Source organism: Protomyctophum bolini, assembly GCF_963924005.1.
Source record: "Protomyctophum bolini genome assembly, chromosome: 16".
Lineage (NCBI taxonomy): Eukaryota > Metazoa > Chordata > Actinopteri > Myctophiformes > Myctophidae > Protomyctophum > Protomyctophum bolini.
Genome location: NC_137877.1, coordinates 2,532,551 through 2,554,293, shown reverse-complemented (window position 1 = coordinate 2,554,293; position 21,743 = coordinate 2,532,551). Strand labels below are relative to the sequence as shown.

Genomic DNA, 21,743 nt, shown 5'->3' with positions numbered 1-21,743 from the left:
AGATTCATACGAGGTTTCCACTGGACACACACTGGTCTGATTAACCCATTCTGACCTGAGATCAGATTCTAAAAATGTCAGTCGTTCTTAGATTTTTCAAAAATAGCAGACCTACAAGCTCGTAGCGCGCCACTCGGTGGCGCGCTATGAGCTTGTAGATCTGCTATTTTTTTCAATAGCTAAAGCATAACATAGTGCTATAACACCAAAATGGGTTCCCGTTCAGAATGGGTTAAAGTCTTAGATGGGATTGGAGTGGGTTTGGAGACATCATCGCACAGCTGAAAATCACCTCTGGCTCTTTCACAAACACTTTGCGTTAGCTTCGTGTCAAAGCTGTGACATTACACAAACCTTTCCTGATCCAAACATTTTAGTTTATTTTAGTTTGGTTTATATTACAAAGTCAGGCATCCATACATTGTTGATTGGTTTGAGTGGTTTGGGAAATAATCGCTCGATTTAAAATTGAGAGAGACTATATACTTTGTGGGCCTGTTTTATTTTCATTTAATTTAATACATCAATTCCAAAATTATGTACTGGCAAACTTCACTTTTTTAGCTTGAGGGAATATTGCATTATTTACCAGTATGCAGACTGTTGTGCTGAATGACGTTGAATATATTTTATTAAGTATATCTGTAAAGCTTATTTCTAAACTTCTAAACATCTCTAAATAACTGTTTTAGGAGGTTAAAATGTGATTATTTTGTATTTCTTTCTTTCACCATACAGGCCTACACAATTCAGGGACAATATGCCATCCCCCACCCAGATGTGAGTTACCAGTCTCTTGATAATCTAATGACAAAATGTTTGTATACTGTATCTTAAACACTGTGAGCAATCGGAGTCAAAACAATTGTTACACTCATTACCAAATCATTGTCTGGGAACAGCATGCCTGACAATATTACACAGAATGCATGTCCACGCCATGATTATATTGTCTTACATAGGATACACAAACTCTCTACTGTAATGCACTTAAACCATAATATACTCCCTTGACTTGGACCCCCAAACGTCTATATTTGGTCTGATCCTTTATTTCTCCTATTACCCGATCGTCGAGCTCACCACGCATTTGCATTGCGACACGCTGTAAGCTTGTAGATCGGCTATTTGCACCGAATGTTCGCCACCCTGGAATAGGGCCGGATAAAGGACCCATGTGGTTAACGCTCTTAAGATGGCGTCTGTGTCACCGTGAAATGGGCTCTGAAGCTGCAAATCGCTGGGCGTGCTGATTTAACGGTTCCACATGACGCTTGGGCGATAAGAGTTGTTAAAGGCTGCGGAAAGAACACGGTGCAACTACAGAGCTCTGCCTCTGCACTACATACCATATTATACATTACATTACTTACTGCTTGCCAATCACAGCCGTGCACTCACTGCTCACATGGTGCTAATGTTTGACGTCATGGATTGTCCTTATCGTGTATCATGAGCACACGGTGGGGCAGCGGAACAGTGATGGATGGCGAGGACAGTGGAGGCGTTTAAACGTCGATACAGAGACACTTCCTTAATTCCAGACAGAGGGTTCATAATATCTCCCCTGCCTCATAATTTGGACTGCATCCGTCCTCGTGGTTAACCCATTCTGAACGGGAACCCATTTTGGTGTTGGCATCATGTTATGCTTTAGCTATTGAAAAATAGCAGATCTACAAGCTCGTAGCGCGCCACCGAGTGGCGCGCTACGAGCTTGTAGGTCTGCTATTTTTGAAAAATCGAAGATCGACTGACATTTTTAGAGTCTGATCTCAGGTCAGAATGGGTTCATCAGACCAGTGTGTGTCCTAGTGGAAACCTCGTCTGAATCTGATCTCAGGTCAGAATGGGTTAAAAAAGAGTGGTGTATAATATCTACTCCATTCCGAGTCAGGCAGTGATTGATGGCGGCCGAGGCGGTTCGCTGACGTTGACAATCACTCAACGCTTTAAAGGTTCGACCTCCTCTCCTCCCCACCCTCATTAAAGCTCCATTTAGCATCAGGAGAGAGCGAGACCCTCGGCACCCTCAGCTGATGGCGGTGTGCCACAGTAACGTCGACCCTCGGCACCCTCAGCTGATGTGCGGTGTGCCACAGTAACGTCGACCCTCGGCACCCTCAGCTGATGTGCGGTGTGCCACAGTAACGTCACCTGAATGGGTTTGGTAAAGGGGGGACGAGGGGACGTGCCACTCAGAGTCCTGGCTGGACCACATGATAGACGAGACTAGGAGTGGTGGTTCCCAAAACGGTATTCTCTCGACATCCAAAAGATGGATTTGGTGTCTCTCCCCTATAGCTCCGGTCCATAGCCCTAGCTCCGGTCCAGATCCATAGCCCTAGCTCCGGTCCATAGCCCTAGCTCCGGTCCATAGCCCTAGCTCCGGTCCATAGCCCTAGCTCCGGTCCATAGCCCTAGCTCCGGTCCATAGCCCTAGCTCCGGTCCATAGCCCTAGCTCCGGTCCATAGCCCTAGCTCCGGTCCATAGCCCTAGCTCCGGTCCAGGTCCATAGCCCTAGCTCCGGTCCAGGTCCATAGCCCTAGCTCCGGTCCAGGTCCATAGCCCTAGCTCCGGTCCATAGCCCTAGCTCCGGTCCATAGCCCTAGCTCCGGTCCAGGTCCATAGCCCTAGCTCCGGTCCAGGTCCATAGCCCTAGCTCCGGTCCAGGTCCATAGCCCTAGCTCCGGTCCATAGCCCTAGCTCCGGTCCAGGTCCATAGCCCTAGCTCCGGTCCATAGCCCTAGCTCCGGTCCAGATCCATAGCCCTAGCTCCGTCCATACGTAGCCCTAGCTCCGGTCCATAGCCCTATAGCTCCGGTCCAGGTCCATAGCCCTAGCTCCGGTCCATAGCCCTAGCTCCGGTCCAGGTCCATAGCCCTAGCTCCGGTCCATAGCCCTAGCTCCGGTCCAGATCCATAGCCCTAGCTCCGTCCATACGTAGCCCTAGCTCCGGTCCATAGCCCTATAGCTCCGGTCCAGGTCCATAGCCCTAGCTCCGGTCCAGATCCATAGCCCTAGCTCCGGTCCATAGCCCTATAGCTCCGGTCCAGGTCCATAGCCCTAGCTCCGGTCCAGATCCATAGCCCTAGCTCCGGTCCATACGTAGCCCTAGCTCCGGTCCATAGCCCTATAGCTCCGGTCCATACGTAGCCCTAGCTCCGGTCCATAGCCCTAGCTCCGGTCCATACGTAGCCCTAGCTCCGGTCCATAGCCCTAGCTCCGGTCCATAGCCCTAGCTCCGGTCCAGGTCCATAGCCCTAGCTCCGGTCCAGGTCCATAGCCCTAGCTCCGGTCCATAGCCCTAGCTCCGGTCCATAGCCCTATAGCTCCGGTCCAGGTCCATAGCCCTAGCTCCGGTCCATAGCCCTAGCTCCGGTCCAGGTCCATAGCCCTAGCTCCGGTCCAGATCCATAGCCCTAGCTCCGGTCCATACGTAGCCCTAGCTCCGGTCCAGGTCCATAGCCCTAGCTCCGGTCCATAGCCCTAGCTCCGGTCCATACGTAGCCCTAGCTCCGGTCCATACGTAGCCCTAGCTCCGGTCCATAGCCCTAGCTCCGGTCCATAGCCCTAGCTCCGGTCCATACGTAGCCCTAGCTCCGGTCCATAGCCCTAGCTCCGGTCCATAGCCCTAGCTCCGGTCCATACGTAGCCCTAGCTCCGGTCCATAGCCCTAGCTCCGGTCCATAGCCCTAGCTCCGGTCCAGATCCATAGCCCTAGCTCCGTCCATACGTAGCCCTAGCTCCGGTCCATAGCCCTATAGCTCCGGTCCAGGTCCATAGCCCTAGCTCCGGTCCAGATCCATAGCCCTAGCTCCGGTCCATAGCCCTATAGCTCCGGTCCAGGTCCATAGCCCTAGCTCCGGTCCAGATCCATAGCCCTAGCTCCGGTCCATACGTAGCCCTAGCTCCGGTCCATAGCCCTAGCTCCGGTCCATAGCCCTAGCTCCGGTCCAGGTCCATAGCCCTAGCTCCGGTCCAGATCCATAGCCCTAGCTCCGGTCCATACGTAGCCCTAGCTCCGGTCCAGGTCCATAGCCCTAGCTCCGGTCCATAGCCCTAGCTCCGGTCCATACGTAGCCCTAGCTCCGGTCCATACGTAGCCCTAGCTCCGGTCCATAGCCCTAGCTCCGGTCCATAGCCCTAGCTCCGGTCCATAGCCCTAGCTCCGGTCCATACGTAGCCCTAGCTCCGGTCCAGGTCCATAGCCCTAGCTCCGGTCCATAGCCCTAGCTCCGGTCCATACGTAGCCCTAGCTCCGGTCCATACGTAGCCCTAGCTCCGGTCCATAGCCCTAGCTCCGGTCCATAGCCCTAGCTCCGGTCCATACGTAGCCCTAGCTCCGGTCCATAGCCCTAGCTCCGGTCCATAGCCCTAGCTCCGGTCCATACGTAGCCCTAGCTCCGGTCCATAGCCCTAGCTCCGGTCCATAGCCCTAGCTCCGGTCCATACGTAGCCCTAGCTCCGGTCCATAGCCCTAGCTCCGGTCCATACGTAGCCCTAGCTCCGGTCCATACGTAGCCCTAGCTCCGGTCCATACGTAGCCCTAGCTCCGGTCCATACGTAGCCCTAGCTCCGGTCCATACGTAGCCCTAGCTCCGGTCCATAGCCCTAGCTCCGGTCCATAGCCCTAGCTCCGGTCCATACGTAGCCCTAGCTCCGGTCCATAGCCCTAGCTCCGGTCCATAGCCCTAGCTCCGGTCCATACGTAGCCCTAGCTCCGGTCCATAGCCCTAGCTCCGGTCCATACGTAGCCCTAGCTCCGGTCCATACGTAGCCCTAGCTCCGGTCCATACGTAGCCCTAGCTCCGGTCCATACGTAGCCCTAGCTCCGGTCCATACGTAGCCCTAGCTCAGGTCCATAGCCCTAGCTCCGGTCCATACGTAGCCCTAGCTCCGGTCCATAGCCCTAGCTCAGGTCCATAGCCCTAGCTCCGGTCCATACGTAGCCCTAGCTCCGGTCCATAGCCCTAGCTCAGGTCCATAGCCCTAGCTCCGGTCCATACGTAGCCCTAGCTCCGGTCCATAGCCCTAGCTCCGGTCCATACGTAGCCCTAGCTCCGGTCCATACGTAGCCCTAGCTCCGGTCCATAGCCCTAATGCTTCATTCTGCCTTGCATTAAGGCTGCTATTTTTGCGACAACAGTAATATACAGTATGGCCCTATAGGGAGTGAGTGTGGAAATATACTCTCCATTGTCAAAGTTTCCCACCCCTGCACTAACTAATGTACTAGTAGTACTGTACATCTGCTGTTTCTCAGAGTGGGTTTTTGATGAACTACAATTATTTGAAAACGTTGGAGATTTTAATAGATTCGCTACACATTTTGAACTTGTGAAATGGGACATTCTGCAATATGAATACTTTTACTTTTAGTACTTTTAGTACTTTTGCTCAAGTGCATTTTCAATTCCGGTACTTTTACTTAGTTGTAACGAAGTACTTCTAAATTGCAGTATTGGTACTTTTACTTAAGTGAAACAATCGAGTACTTTTTTCCACCACTGCCCAATTCTCTCCCTCCTCTTTCCTCTGATCCTTTGATCCTCTGACCTCTGACCCCTGACCTCTGACCCCTGCCCTCCTTCACTCTGTGTGTCATGGCGTCCTCCTCCTCCTCAGTCCTCACCATAGAGTATTAAAAGGATAGAGACTAAACTAGCGCGAAGCTCCGCCCCCTCCGCTATTCATGTCAGTGGAAGTTGCTCAGTGGCGTTTTGAAGCACCCGGAAGGCTGCCGGAAGTACCGTCTTTTCGCTGATTCAGCATTTCACTTCCGCATTTGGACACAAATTTTGGTGTCCAAATGCGGAAGTGCACCCAGAGTGCACCTGGGCTTTACATTGGGCGCTCGGTTGCACGGGGTTTCCTCGTCAAGAATCCACGGGTCCGCCTGCAGTCCTTCCTCTTACCACTAGGGCCCAGCGCTTCAACATTGGAGTGCATAGCTGGCCCCTTGGTCCTCACTTCTTCTTCTTCACTGTGTAGTTTTGGTTGGCTTGACTTCCTGGTGAGACCAGACCTGTTTCCTGATGAAAACCTCTTTAAAGGGGTATTTCACATTAAAACACTGCATTGTGTACAGTAATCTGCACGGTAATCGATTTATAATCGAACCATATAGCCCTCGGAATGGAATAAAATGGCCAGGTATATATATATATACCTAGTGATTTCCGCCCCTAGTCTACAGGGTGCATACAATGGCCTGGGTAGACGTTAACAGTACCTAAGACATGTTTAAAAGTGTAAAACCCCTTTAAGCCTAATTCATGCTTCGGCGGGGAGGGAAAAGCCTGACATGTCGCCTCGCCAAAGAAAAAGAAAGACGTCTTTTCTTTTGGGAAAATATCATTTTTGTCGGTCTCGGGGTGTCTCGCGTTACCAGACTGTTGCCTCTTGCGATTTTCCAAATGCTTCGTCGTACAGTCTGGAGCAACGGAAGAGCTGTCATGGAGTGAGCGATGAAGCGGAAGTGGAGCCTCCTCGCCACTTTCGTTTTCGTCTTTACAGTCGCGCAAATTTATATCTAATATAAATGGAAATCATCTAAGCATGTATATAATAGCTTGTTGCTTAGCAGAAAGGGAAATACAAAAATAAAATGTAAAGATATGGAAATGTCAGCTTCCTTACTCAGCTCACGGGGGCTGTAGTTCCAGACTCTAAATATATATAGCGTTCGGAGATTGAGGAATTGTTGCCTGGCTACGTGAGACTAGAGCAGACATTACACTTCTTCACCGACTGAGACTATAGAGCAGACATGTCTCATTACACTCCTTCAGCGACTCCTAAATGAAGCTCTAGTTCTCCTTTCCCTCCTCCTCACCCTTCAGCAGTTGACCAAACTCCACCAGTTGGCTATGCAGCAAACCCCCTTTACCCCCCTGGGACAGACCAGCCCTGCTTTCCCTGGTACGTACCCTGCTCCTTCTCTCCTCTCTTCCCTCCTCCTCCTCCTCCTCCTCCTTCTCTCCTCTCTTCCCCCCCTCCTCCTCCTCCTCCTCCTCCTCCTCCTCCCCAACAACACACATTCTACCTGTTCTGTCTGTTTGTCTGCTCGGCATGCCTTGGGCCCTCCTGTGTGGCTTCTATCTTGCGGCCTACAACGTGTACATAAAAGTATATTTTTCCCGTGTACAGTATATTGTGCAATGGCAGACGGTATATAGCCAAAGACTTCTACTGAAGATCACGGGTGTTTATTTCCATGGTTGGCCACGCTGCCCCGCCCCCGCCATCGTTTTACTCGTTATCGGGCCAGCCAAAACTACCACAAGGAAACGAGACCAAAGATTATATATAAAAAACCAAAAACATGCCATGATGATGATGATGACAGCGGCTGTGCCTCGTCCCATAATGTGTGTGGAGATGGCTGCATCACAGCAGACAGTCTCAGCCTCTGTGGAGATGGCTGCATCACAGCAGACAGTCTCAGCCTCTGTGGAGATGGCTGCATCACAGCAGACAGTCTCAGCCTCTGTGGAGATGGCTGCATCACAGCAGACAGTCTCAGCCTCTGTGCAGATGGCTGCATCACAGCAGACAGTCTCAGCCTCTGTGGAGATGTCTGCATCACAGCAGACAGTCTCAGCCTTTTTGCAATTGCTATCAATGTCAATGAAGCGCTTAATTTGTTTACTGCTTTTGCGTTTCATGTCGTTTATATGTACGCTATGCGCCTCGTGTATTTCAGGGAGTAATTGTTTCTTCTTTTTTTTTAAAGCAGATACACGCTCCAGTGTATCTGGGTCATCAATATAAAGACTTGGTCTTGTCTGTGGAACATGTTTGATTGTATTTTTATACACACACCATTGTAATGTTCTTATTCTGATCGTAAGACCCCAATAGTGCATGCGTACAGTGAATGGCAGAGCAAGTGGCAAAGTGAGTGTAATGTTGTTTAACCCCTGGGCTACGGAAAACGGAAAAAACAGATTATTGCTAAAAATACAAAACCTCCCGTTAACGGAATTAACGGAATGTCAATCAATGTCAGTTATTGGGGGTTCAACGGAGCAAAAATGAGCATTTTTTTCGCTAATATCGCTAATGTTTGATGTCATTTACCAAAAAACTGCCGAAATCCGCGTGATCGCGCGCCGTCTCTATGTGCGTCGCTGTAAGAAATGTGATATTTGGCGATGTTTTGGGGTTGATTTGAGGTTAAAAATTGGGATTAGTAGTCTAAGGGTTAAGGTAATCAAGGCAAATCAAATAGGTCTTTTCTGTTTGGATGTCTGGGCTGTCGAGGCTAGAAAGTATGTTGTTGCCACTCGGTAGGCGTTCCCGCATAACTTCCAGACACATACAGTACCCTCTATTACTGAATGTCAAGTCTCCAGGTTTTCCTCCGAATATTTATGACACCTGACTGTGCCGTTTGCACCCAACGTGACTGCGTCCTAATCAGGCTTCACAGCCAGCTAAACTCTCCCATAAGTCTCCTCCAAGGAACAGGTGTTGTACAACAGACTGGATTTAATATAACTAAACTCTCCTATAAGTCTCCTCCAAGGAACAGGTGTTGTACAACAGACTGGATTTAATATAACTAAACTCTCCCATAAGGAACAGGTGTTGTACAACAGACTGGATTTAATATAACTAAACTCTCCCATAAGGAACAGGTGTTGTACAACAGACTGGATTTAATATAACTAAACTCTCCCATAAGGAACAGGTGTTGTACAACAGACTGGATTTAATATAACTAAACTCTCCCATAAGGAACAGGTGTTGTACAACAGACTGGATTTAATATAACTAAACTCTCCTATAAGACTCCTCCAAGGAACAGGTGTTGTACAACAGACTGGATTTAATATAACTAAACTCTCCCATAAGTCTCCTCCAAGGAACAGGTGTTGTACAACAGACTGGATTTAATATAACTAAACTCTCCCATAAGTCTCCTCCAAGGAACAGGTGTTGTACAACAGACTGGATTTAATATAACTAAACTCTCCTATAAGGAACAGGTGTTGTACAACAGACTGGATTTAATATAACTAAACTCTCCCATAAGTCTCCTCCAAGGAACAGGTGTTGTACAACAGACTGGATTTAATATAACTAAACTCTCCCATAAGGAACAGGTGTTGTACAACAGACTGGATTTAATATAACTAAACTCTCCTATAAGACTCCTCCAAGGAACAGGTGTTGTACAACAGACTGAGTTTGAGTTTGAGTTTGAATCTTTATTTCGGTCATTTTTTACAAAACAGATAAACAAAATAGGTTTAAGCAATTTACATTGCTTAATTTACATTACTTAGTCAACGCAGTGACTAGTTCTAACCGAAAAGGTATGGGCTGAAGCATAAAGATTATTTTGCCCACCTTTTTATATAATACAAATAATAATAATAATAATAGTCTGTGATCAATTATCACAGTAGCATAATTTATGAAATGGAAAAAGAAATATAACAAAAGTAAACAAGATGTTGATTTACATTTGGATTTAATATAGGAAAGTGTGAAACTGAAAGAGAAAGAAATACTGAAAGCACATATAAATTCACATAACATACAATTAACAAAGGTACAACTTCAACTAAGCAAACGGCAGCAGGTACGTAAGGTAAGTACATCATCCAAAAATAAAAGAATGCAAGTAAATTAGGCCAAACGCCTGAACTTCCGTAGATGCCATGCATGGCAATACAGTATACAAACATGTACCGAAATGATGTCACAATGCATCCAAAATTACAATGTCACAATGGTAGACAATACACCCGGCGGCGGTGGTTCAGCGGTAGAGTGGCTGGATGGTAACCGTAAGGTTCCCGGTTCGAACCCTGTGGGCTCCCCCAGAGTTAGTGTCAAAGTGTCCTTGAGCAAGACACTGAACCCCTAATTGCTCCTGATGTGCTTGGTTGGTGCCTTGCATGGTTTCTGCCGCCATCGGCGTATGAAATATGAATGCGTGTGTGTGAATGGGTGAATGTAATGCACAATCTATGTAAAGCGCCTTGGATAAAGGCTGCTATATAAATGCACCATGCATAAAGTGCTTCAGGAGTGAACAACGTCTTTAAAAGTGCTTCAGGGGAGTTAACAAGAAGAATACTGAACCAATGCCATGTTTGAATGTTCCTCTGACCTCTGACCCCTGACCTCTGACCCCAGGTTTGGATGCCAGTCCGCCAGCCAGTACCCATGAGCTCACTATCCCCAATGACGTGAGTAATATACACAATATATACACAATATATACACAATATACACAAACACACTGCAAGGCATATATATGGTCCTTTGGTGGTCCTGGTCTTGTGTGGTCACGTCCATTTGTGTCTGTTTTGTGTTCTTCTGTTTGTCCAGTAGTTTTAGCTTTTTTTATGTGTCACATTATGCTGTTGTAACGCTTAAATTTCCCCTCGGGTGCGTGAACCCCTTTTGGTGTTATGTTAAAGCATTATGTTATATTTTAGCTATTGAAAAATAGCAGATCTACAAGCTGCTATGAACTTGTATTTTTATTTATTTATTTATTTGACAGGGACAAAGCTCATTAATCAACTGTTTTCACATCAATGTAAATGGGCCAGAGTTAGCCGAAGCTACATTTCATCTGTAGTCCCTGGGCAGGCTCTTAAAAAATGAATGAATGATAAACAAGAAGGACAAGTGTAGTGTGCCTGCACACAACACCATGCGTTGATGCCATGTGTGTATTATGTGCAAGCACCCAACACTACGTCCATACAAAAACACAATACAGTACAGGAACAGATCGACATGGTACAGGGGACAGAACAACGGCAAGTGAAGTGAGAAATGACACCGGTGATGAATACTAAATAGTGCTGATAGTTAGTTACTCATGATTACAAATTTGAGTTGTTTTTAGCCACCTTTTCAGGTTGGATTTGAAGGTCAGATAGTTGGAGGTCTCTCTTAATTCTGTAGGGAGACTGTTCCAGCTCTAACAGAGAAGACTGTTTTACCAAACACACTACGTCTGAAGGTGTAGGTGTGCTATTTTTGAAAAATAGTGCCTCAAATCTTTGAATATATATTATTACAGAGTGAACATTTTAACAACAAAAAAATGTCCCTGAGACAACATATTTTCAGATGGGGGGGGAGGCATATTTTCAGATATTTTTGGGGGTCCTTGAAATAATATATTAAGAAGCACTGATATAGAAAGTGAAACATGAGGTATTTCAGGATTTAGAAGACATTTTTTAAATGTCGACGTCGGGCCTAAATGCGTTAATAGAGTATATCTCATCTCATCAAGATTGTGTCTGGATTTATTGAGCTAAATTAGGCACAAAGATGCCAGTATTTTCGGGGGGTAAAGTTGGAACACACTGATTGAAGATTTTCAAGACTTTCAAGTGTATTTCAGTGGGGTATAGTTATGTCTGCAACTGTTTTTAACTTGAGTTGTATCAAACGACGTTTGAAGTTTTTGTTTTATTATTGACGTCACAACGTGACATTTTTATTCTGACTGTGAAGCGTCTCGACGACATGCAAATGAGGGCAATTAATGTCCCTTCGAGAATAAAGGCTTGAGATTAGAAGAATTGGTTGAAAGGGAATGCAACAACTAAGTATCTTAATCCATTCTGACCGATTCTAAAAATGTCTTCTACATCCTGACAGTTTTCCGAAAAAGCTGTGTTTCTATGTCAGCCGTTCTTCGATTTTTCAAAAATAGCAAGACCTACAAGCTCGTAGCGCGCCACTCGGTGGCGCGCTATGAGCTTGTAGATCTGCTATTTTTCAATAGCTAAAGCATAACATAATGCTAACACCAAAAGGGGTTCCCGCCAAAAATGGGTTAAGGCTCTAATGGTCTGCTTTTACACTGTCCAGTATGCAATGTTTTGCATTTTTCATGGGGAAAAGCACTTAAGAGTATGGTTGGTGCACTACACTATATTCTCTGCTTAGTGTAATTTGAGTTATGTTCAGAAAGGGTAGGCGCAATAAGCCTCGGCTTCTGCCTTCTACCTTTTCGGTACCACTAGTTATTAGTGGATTTTAATGTATGTACGTCTGTAAATTCGTTATATTCAAACGGAACGTATTTCTCAGACCACAGTAATCCTTAACTGGAAGGTTGGAGGTCAGGACACCTTAATGCTTAAAGGACCTATAACATAAAATTCAACTTTTTCAATTTCTTTTGTGTTTTTGGGGCTCCCATGTGTGTTTTCTATCCCCACAAATAACCAATTTTGAACAATCAGGCCTTCATGTCATATGGGTGTTTTAATGGAAATTGCTCTCAGAAACAGCTCGACTGATTTTGGCCTCATCGTGATGTCATCAATGTCACCCTACTTTGTATAATTCCTCCTTTTCTTCAGTTTTCAGTTGCAAATTTGCATTTCCACTTTGTTTACAATGTCCACCATTGTTGATTTTCCAAGCTGGCATGGAATGGAAACAAGCCTGGTTTTATCTAGCATGAGTATTATAATGACTCAAATATTAAATAATCTGCATATCAGCACCCTCTCCACCTCAGGACATTGTGGTACTGCAGCTAAAACTGCTTTCAAAGTCCAGAAATAATTGACAAGGCTGGTTATATCAGAGTGGTGATTGAGGCTCAAACCATTAGAAATTACTTTGAGGGACATAGACAATATGATTATTAAATATTAAAAGCAGTTTTAAAATGCATGTTATTTGCGCTTTAATGTTGTACTCTTATCTTTTAATTCCACCAATAAGGAAAAGCAGAGGAATGTGTATAATCTCTCCACCTATACACGTTTGTTTCATAGTCAAATAATTGAATGCAAATCAGGTGAATATGCCCATAATTAGTCATTCTTCGTGTTCCGGGAATGATGGGACTCATGTATTAGCGCCCCAGACTATTTCATAACCCACTGACTTTAGCATTTTTACCCTTAGACAGTCACTTATATAAGTATAGGTCTGACACAGAGCACCCCTGGCTCCCTAGCCTCGGAAACACAGCCTTTTTTATTTCCAGGGAGAAAAAAAAAGTCTGGGTTTCGAGTCCACTTCAATTCGGCATAGAGTAGTAGCGCAAACGTCGATCACTCTCTGCTGATTTCTGATTGTCTGCACCTTTGTTAAATTGACGCACACACCCGTACACACACACACACACACTCACTCCTCTCTCTCTCTCTCTCTGTCGCTCTAATTAATTAGTCTCATAAGATAAGATCTTTATTGTCACTGTATGAGACATACAACGAAATTCTGTTTAGTGCAGCACAACATATAACAGTATCAAGAGAGGACGCAAAGACAACGAAAAAAACACTGAAGGGGCTAAAACTAAAACTTCATGGCATAAAACTGTTAGTCCGTCATAGTCCAGTCAAGTCATCTCAATCCATTAATAAATATTAAATATTCTAATGCACTGTTAAAATGATAAGATAAAATAAGGGGACCACACAATCATAAAATGCATGTGTAAATTCATCAACAGTAGGAGGGGACCATGGGGGAATATATTATATACTATTATGCTATTGCATAAATACTATATCATATTGCGTTTGCCCATAGTCTATATTGCACTTGCCAGATAGGACAGTCAGCAGCTGTGCACAGTTTCTCCCGGCGGATGCCTTTCGGGAGCTGCCTATGCCATAGAAAGCATAGGTGAGTTCCAGGCCATACTGGCTCCCTCCCTCGCTGCCCCTGAATCTCTCTCTGTTGTGCTTTTCTTCCCAGCTAATAGGCTGCATAATCGGCCGCCAGGGAACCAAAATCAACGAGATCCGCCAGATGTCCGGGGCTCAGATCAAGATCGCCAACGCCATGGAGGGCTCGTCCGAGCGCCAGATCACCATCACAGGGACGCCGGCCAACATCAGCCTGGCACAGTACCTCATCAACGCCAGGTAACCTTTAACACAGTACCTCATCAACGCCAGGTAACCTTTAACACAGTACCTCATCAACGCCAGGTAACCTTTAACACAGTACCTTATCAACGCCAGGTAACCTTTAACACAGTACCTCATCAACGCCAGGTAACCTTTAACACACAGTACCTCATCAACGCCAGGTAACCTTTAACACACACTACCTCATCAACGCCAGGTAACCTTTAACACACAGTACCTCATCAACGCCAGGTAACCTTTAACACAGTACCTCATCAACGCCAGGTAACCTTTAACACACAGTACCTCATCAACGCCAGGTAACCTTTAACACAGTACCTCATCAACGCCAGGTAACCTTTAACACAGTACCTCATCAACGCCAGGTAACCTTTGGCCCACATTACTGCAATTACAGAGACGCGTCCGGGGATGGAGCTCGTACATTTTTTGTTTATTGATAACGAACACATTATCGATCAGGCTTATTGATCTTATCGAGACCACTATCGTGCATTTTCTATGGGATGGGAGAACAGAACCATTAGCCTTCAAATACAGTACTTTAGGTTCTGAACAGAACCATTAGCCTTCAGATACAGTACTTTAAGTTCTGAACAGAACCATTAGCCTTCAGATACAGTACTTTAAGTTCTGAACAGAACCATTAGCCTTCAGATACAGTACTTTAAGTTCTGAACAGAACCATTAGCCTTCAAATACAGTACTTTAGGTTCTGAACAGAACCATTAGCCTTCAGATACAGTACTTTAAGGTCTGAACAGAACCATTATCTTTTACTAGGGCCTTCAGATACAGTACTTTAGGTTCTGAACAGAACCATTAGCCTTCAAATACAGTACTTTAGGTTCTGAACAGAACCATTAGCCTTCAGATACAGTACTTTAAGGTCTGAACAGAACCATTAGCCTTCAGATACAGTACTTTAAGTTCTGAACAGAACCATTAGCCTTCAGATACAGTACTTTAAGTTCTGAACAGAACCATTAGCCTTCAGATACAGTACTTTAGGTTCTGAACAGAACCATTAGCCTTCAGATACAGTACTTTAAGTTCTGAACAGAACCATTAGCCTTCAGATACAGTACTTTAAGTTCTGAACAGAACCATTAGCCTTCAAATACAGAACTTTAAGTTCTGAACAGAACCATTATCTTTCACTAGGGCCTTCAAATACAGTACTTTAAGTTCTGAACAGAACCATTAGCCTTCAAATACAGTACTTTAAGTTCTGAACAGAACCATTAGCCTTCAAATACAGTTCTTTAAGTTCTGAACAGAACCATTAGCCTTCAAATACAGTACTTTAAGTTCTGAACAGAACCATTAGCCTTCAAATACAGTACTTTAAGTTCTGAACAGAACCATTAGCCTTCAGATACAGTACTTTAGGTTCTGAACAGAACCATTAGCCTTCAAATACAGTACTTTAAGTTCTGAACAGAACCATTAGCCTTCAGATACAGTACTTTAGGTTCTGAACAGAACCATTAGCCTTCAAATACAGTACTTTAGGTTCTGAACAGAACCATTAGCCTTCAGATACAGTACTTTAGGTTCTGAACAGAACCATTAGCCTTCAAATACAGTACTTTAAGTTCTGAACAGAACCATTAGCCTTCAGATACAGTACTTTAGGTTCTGAACAGAACCATTAGCCTTCAAATACAGTACTTTAGGTTCTGAACAGAACCATTATCTTTTACTAGGGCCTTCAGATACAGTACTTTAAGTTCTGAACAGAACCATTAGCCTTCAAATACAGAACTTTAGGTTCTGAACAGAACCATTAGCCTTCAAATACAGTACTTTAAGTTCTGAACAGAACCATTAGCCTTCAGATACAGTACTTTAAGTTCTGAACAGAACCGTTATCTTTTACTAGGGCCTTCAGATACAGTACTCTTCTACAAGACAATTTTGGAAAATAATATTGAAGAAACTGAAAAGCATAATTTAGTTTCCCCCGAGCAGCCAGCGCTGGTTGGCAGGTATCATCAATACACCTTCAGACAGACATGTTTGTGACAGCGTGGGTGATTTAGTGATTTGTCTCTTGATCGCCCCTTAATTGTCTTGATTTGTTTAAACATGATGTAATTGGCCGCTGTGTATGCTCGATAACAGGCTTGATAAGCCCAAAGCGTATTGATAACTGGGTACTCAATAAGCTTATCGGTTTTTAGCCGAGTATTGGATTTGGAGCTCCATCCATCCATTAGTGACAAGACAGAACACCGTAATGGCAAAGGGCAAATCTTTGACTCTTTTGAATGAACTACATACAGTATCGTTGCTTTCGGAAACAAAATCCTCATATTGCCCATATTTCATATTTCTTTCCACCATTAACCCATTCTGGGCGGGAACCCGTTTTGGTGTTAGCATCATGTTATGCTTTAGCTATTGAAAAATAGCAGATCTACAAGCTCATAGCGCGCCACCGAGTGGCGCGCTACGAGCTTGTAGGTCTGCTATTTTTGAAAAATCGAAGAACGACTGACATTTTTAGAATCTGATCTCAGGTCAGAATGGGTTCATCAGACGAGTGTGTGTCCAGTGGAAACCTCGTATGAATCTGATCTCAGGTCAGAATGGGTTAATGAATTGCCCTATTTTTTAGTTATACGACGGTGTCATGAGAAAGTATATAGGTGATCGACAAGTAGCCGATCTACAAGCTCACAACACACTGCACCGCGATGCGTTGCGTTGTGATGTGAGCTTGTAGGCTGCCTATTTTTGCTGTGTGTGTATATACAGTATATATATATATATATATATATATATTAAAAAAATGAAGCATAAATAATCTTGTCCTGAGTCTCTGGAGCGTGCGGTCCCTTCCTTTCCCTGGGGAAGTTCTCTTTGGCCTGCATATATATATATATATATATATATATATATATATATATATATATATATATAATAAACCAAAAACTGTCCCTTAGGAGAGGAAGGGACCGCACACTCCAAAAAGATGCTCGTGGACAAGACTTATGAATGCTTCATTTTGCTCTATTCGTACATCTTGCTTCATTGTGCGAATAAAGCAAAATGAAGCATGAAGTCTTGTCCACGAGCATCTTTCTTTGGACTGTGTGGTGACGGTGGTCCCTTCTCCTTCCTACGGGCATAGACCAGCTGTTTATATATATATCCCATTCTGACCTGAGATCAGATTCATACGAGGTTTCCACTGGACACACACTGGTCTGATTATAACCCATTCTGACCTGAGATCAGATTCTAAAAATGTCAGTCGTTCTTCGATAAAAAAAAAAATAGCAGACCTACAAGCTCGTAGCGCGCTATGAGCTTGTAGATCTGCTATTTTTCAATAGCTAAAGCACGACATGATGCTAACACCAAAATGGGTTCCCGTTCAGAATGGGATATATATATATATATATATATATATATTTGATGTTGACCTATAACCAAAATAGGGACACCAGGTTGAGGTTAGGTCTGTCTGTGAGTTTTGGCCGTCTGTCTGGCTTTCAGAGATTACATCATAATGTCTATGGACTTTTAATGACGTACAAAAAGCAAAACACTTGTGACGTCATGCATGTGGCAGCCTTTTTGGCTTTTGGCTCAAGACCTTTAATGTTTGCTTAACAAACGGCACTCTAAAAAAAAATCACACCTGTGTGAAGTGAGGGGCGCTCTTATCATCATACATCGTCTCATGAACTGAATGTATGTGATTGGTTGCTTATAGTCGATTTGCTCGTCTACATAATCATGACGTACATTTTCCCTTCATTGTCGGCGGCATTTAATGCTTGTGTTGCCACCATAGACTGTGGTTGCCACAGATTTACGTCATATTTGGTGGACATTTGACCTAATTTCTCCTTTCATTCTATGGCTTTTAATGCTTGTTTAGAAAAACGAATGTTTGTTTAAAGGAGTGAGGTGCACCCTCACTTCACACCAGTGTGATGTTATATTTAGTCAATTAAAAGTAACAAAAGCTTGTGGCTAAATGACATCCATTGGAATACACAGGTTCTGTTTTCCATTTCCTGAAAAGTAACCATTTTGGTAATACAGGGTGTCTCTGCCTGACAGAAATGATAATAACTACTGTATGTGACATACAGTAGATCTGGTAATAATATTCAATGGGGGTATTTCTTTAACACAGTTTTAAGTTTTAAGTTGCTTGCTTGTTGATATTGATTTAAAGATGTGATATTTGATCAAGCCCCCTTATGTAAACCCTTTACAAAACAAACAAAAACATGATTTTGTGTTGAACTTTAAAATGTGTTGCCTACATGTGTAGTTTAACTTAAGATAGCAGCATATTATAATAATACTCATGAGCACACTTTAGATGTTGAATCTGGCTGCTGTGCTCCACTGCCTCTGTCTCTCTGACAACTATAAATCATTTTATTTCACCAAGGCTGTGAAATTGGAATTTTGAGAGACATCCGCTGCAGGCTAACCCTAAAACCTCACCAGGCTTTCCACCACCTCGGAGGAAAGCCTGGTCTCTGTTTCAAAAGTCCGTATGATCCTGTCGGGAGCGGATGATATCGTTACGTCATGTTCTAGTATTGATATCGATTTTTCTCAATAAAAGCTCTCGTAGCCTGTAGCTTTTATTGAGAAAAATCTGTTTGAGGGAAGAGGAAGTTGCCGGCCTGTTGTTCCTGCCTGTCGACTACAAAACAACACTACAACATGACGTTAACGATAATTATCATCCGCTCCCGACAGGATCATATACCCTAAATGAAATGGCGCCCAGGCTACCTAAAACCTCAGTGAAAAGCAGACAGTGGCAGGACAGAAGCAGCAGTGCCTCATACACTAGAATCCCTGGTCTACAGTATATTTGGATTTTTTTTGGGGAGGGGATTTAAGTACGGAGAAATAATCTAATGGCTGTTGCTTTCCTGCAATTCCAATGGCAGGTTCAGGGACGTGGCCGCCATGTGGAATGACCCGTCATCCATGACAACGTCCTGAAGTCTTCCCCCAAATCTGTATCCATCCCCCCCTCCCCTCCCCCCTTTTCCCCTCCCCACCCCCCTCCCCCCCACTAAACCCCCAGTGTTCTCCTAGGGCAGTGCTTCCCAACCTGTTCAGATTCAGATCAGTTGAAAATCTCTAAAAATAGGGCTGTGACTCGATGAAAATAATTCATCTCTGAACGCCACGGACGATTAACAGTCTAAGTCCACACTATTTATCCATAATGTATAAATGATACAAAAGATAGATAGATAGATAAGGGGTCAGGACAACGAGGCCTTTTTCGTGGAGGGGTCAGAAGGAAATTTGCACTTTTTTTTCCCCCGTCTGTGGTACTCAATTCGAGGCTTTGTAATTAATTCATTGAAATTAATTGCATGTTTAATCGCGTATCGATATTTGACCTGAGAAGCAGTGAGTGGGGGGCTGGGATAATCTAAATAGAGGCTTTGTCCACATTCCATGCCAAGCCACGAGAAACACAAGATTTGAAAGAAATCCAGCTTTAAAAATATATTTTTTTAACCTTTGTTTTGTTTTGTTCTCGCGGCTGGCCCCATATCGCTCCCATGGAAACAGCACACGCGGTCATTAGTGTGTTTTTGTGCTCAGAATATGGGATGAAGTACCATGTTGGGAGCTTAAAGGTATATTCAGTGATTTCACTTAATTCAAATATCACTCCTTTCTTTGTTTCGTGGGGATAATCCTCTCTACTATAGAGTGTGCTGACCATATAAGCAGTTCCTCCCTGTCCCCAGTTAACCCCTGGGGGTCAAAAAAAACGTAGGTTTCGTTTTGGGCTATAGGTGGCCCAAACTTCCACCAATCATGATCGATCGAGCGGGGGCGGGCCTTGGTGTGTGTGCTCCTGGCCCGTTGCGCGTCGTCCCCCCCCCCCCCCCCCCTCACTGTAGTGCGTGTGCATGTGCACATCTTGTTACCGGGGCGAACCGGGGGGTTTCCAAATCACTGAATGCTCCTTTAATAAAACAATAATAAAAAAATAAATGAATCCGAGGTCGCGCTAAGAATAATTATGGTCCGGGCGTTAGTCCACAATCACTTCCGGGTCGTCCGGATGAGGGCTCTTCTTCTTTGCTTATATTATTTTGCGCATTTCCCACATCCGATCACATCGGACCACTGATTGGCTGCCGTGTTAAGTGGTGGGCGGGGCCCGAGCATGTTTTTACGATCAATCGATTGTGTTCTCCTCCCCGCTCGGATCAATGTCGAATCGTCTCAAATCAATGTTTTAACTTCCTATTCATTGGTTGTCACAAGGTTTTCATGGTTTTAACCCATTCTGGGCGGGAACCCCTTTTTGGTGTTTTTAAGCATTACGTTATACTTTAGCTATTGAAAAATAGCAGATCTACAAGCTCATAGCGCGGCACCGAGTGCCGTGCTATGAGCTTGTAGATCTGCTATTTTTGTGAAAATTGTGAAAATGGGGCGTTAATCTTTGAATATATTATGTTCTTTCGGAGTGAACGTTTTTAACTCAAATCTTTGCTTCTGGGGGGAGGGTCCCTGGAACTACATATTTTCAGATGGGGGTCGGCGACCAAATACAGATAATTCTTGGGGTTCTTGACATGAAATATTGAGCACCACTGACGTAGAAAAATGAGGTATTTCAGAAAACTGTTAGAAGATATTATTTTTTTAAAATTTTGACATCAGGCCTAAATGGGTTGAAGTAGCTTCGTGTGGCTAGACTACTATCTAACGCCGAGGGCAATTATTCATTTTTTGCACCAGTAGATGTCTGTCTGTCTGTCTGGCCACACAAGGCTATAGTTCTAAAGCCCACTTTAACAGAAGCCTCATGGCCCACAGGTTGGGAAGCGTTGGTCCTGTAGAACCACCTTATAGTCCCATGGACTTATACTGTGTACAGCACCTGATGAGTAGCTTTCAATCAACGTTAGCTTTGGAAAACGACTTATTGCATAATTTACGTCAATTAAAGCTCACCAAAGGTTGAAGTATAGCTTCAAACTCACCCCAGCCTAGTGTGTTGTTGAGTTAAAGTGTTGAACGCATGCCTCCTAATGCCATGAATATTACTGTTCTGTTTTCTGTCCTTAGGTAGGTTAGATGTATTTGCCTATTTCAGCCCCTGTTGTTGTTGTTTACCTGACTGGAAAGGATAAAAGTATAAAAAGTGAAAAACAAAGAAAATACACATACAGTACAGTACACACACACACACGTGTATAGTACATACTGTACAGCCACTGAGCAACGTGTTGAGTCTTATATTTGTACTTCATCGTCGCTTATTCCCCGCGTTGTGACGGCCTTCATTCGATGAGGCAGAAATGAGGCTTTCAATGGAGGAATAACGTTAGCGACTGTATACTGTATGTGACCAGATTTGACTGAGAGACTGCCATCGCACAAATGCCAGCTTTTCACCAGAGGAGAAATATTTTTTTTTCCCCCTGAATCAGTTAATAGCACAGGCAGACTCTTCACATAAGAGTCTAGAGCATGTCTGAAATAAGTGTCAGAGCTGAAATCGACATGTAAATATGACATAAATGCTTAAACATGTAGCTATAGGTGTAATGTTAGAGACCACAGAAGACATGTAAATATGACATAAATGCTTAAACATGTAGCTATAGGTGTAATGTTAGAGACCACAGAAGTGAACCTTTTCAAGCCTGTTTTCTCAACTCGCTGTTTCTCTGCAAGACATTATACTCTATAAGCCATATCTCCAAAACTGGTGGGTCAAACTGAACAACCAATTATGTCAATTTGAAGCTATGATTCCCTGCTTTCTTTCGTATGACATGGGGAAAAAAAAAACGAAAATTCAAAAAGAATCCTATGGCAGTCCC

General features: G+C 44.2%; 1 protein-coding gene across 1 annotated transcript; it reads left to right on the top strand.

Annotated features, from left to right (window-relative positions):
- Positions 1-244: 244 nt before the first annotated feature.
- LOC308330381 (poly(rC)-binding protein 3-like) lies at positions 245-18,888 on the top strand (the record flags this gene model as incomplete). Its single annotated transcript, XM_080785230.1, has 6 exons — positions 245-259; positions 739-780; positions 6,847-6,925; positions 10,157-10,209; positions 13,715-13,884; positions 18,825-18,888. The coding sequence occupies 6 exons, from the start codon at positions 245-247 to the stop codon at positions 18,877-18,879; spliced, it is 414 nt and encodes a 137-aa protein (XP_080641356.1). The 3' UTR covers positions 18,880-18,888.
- Positions 18,889-21,743: the final 2,855 nt, after the last annotated feature.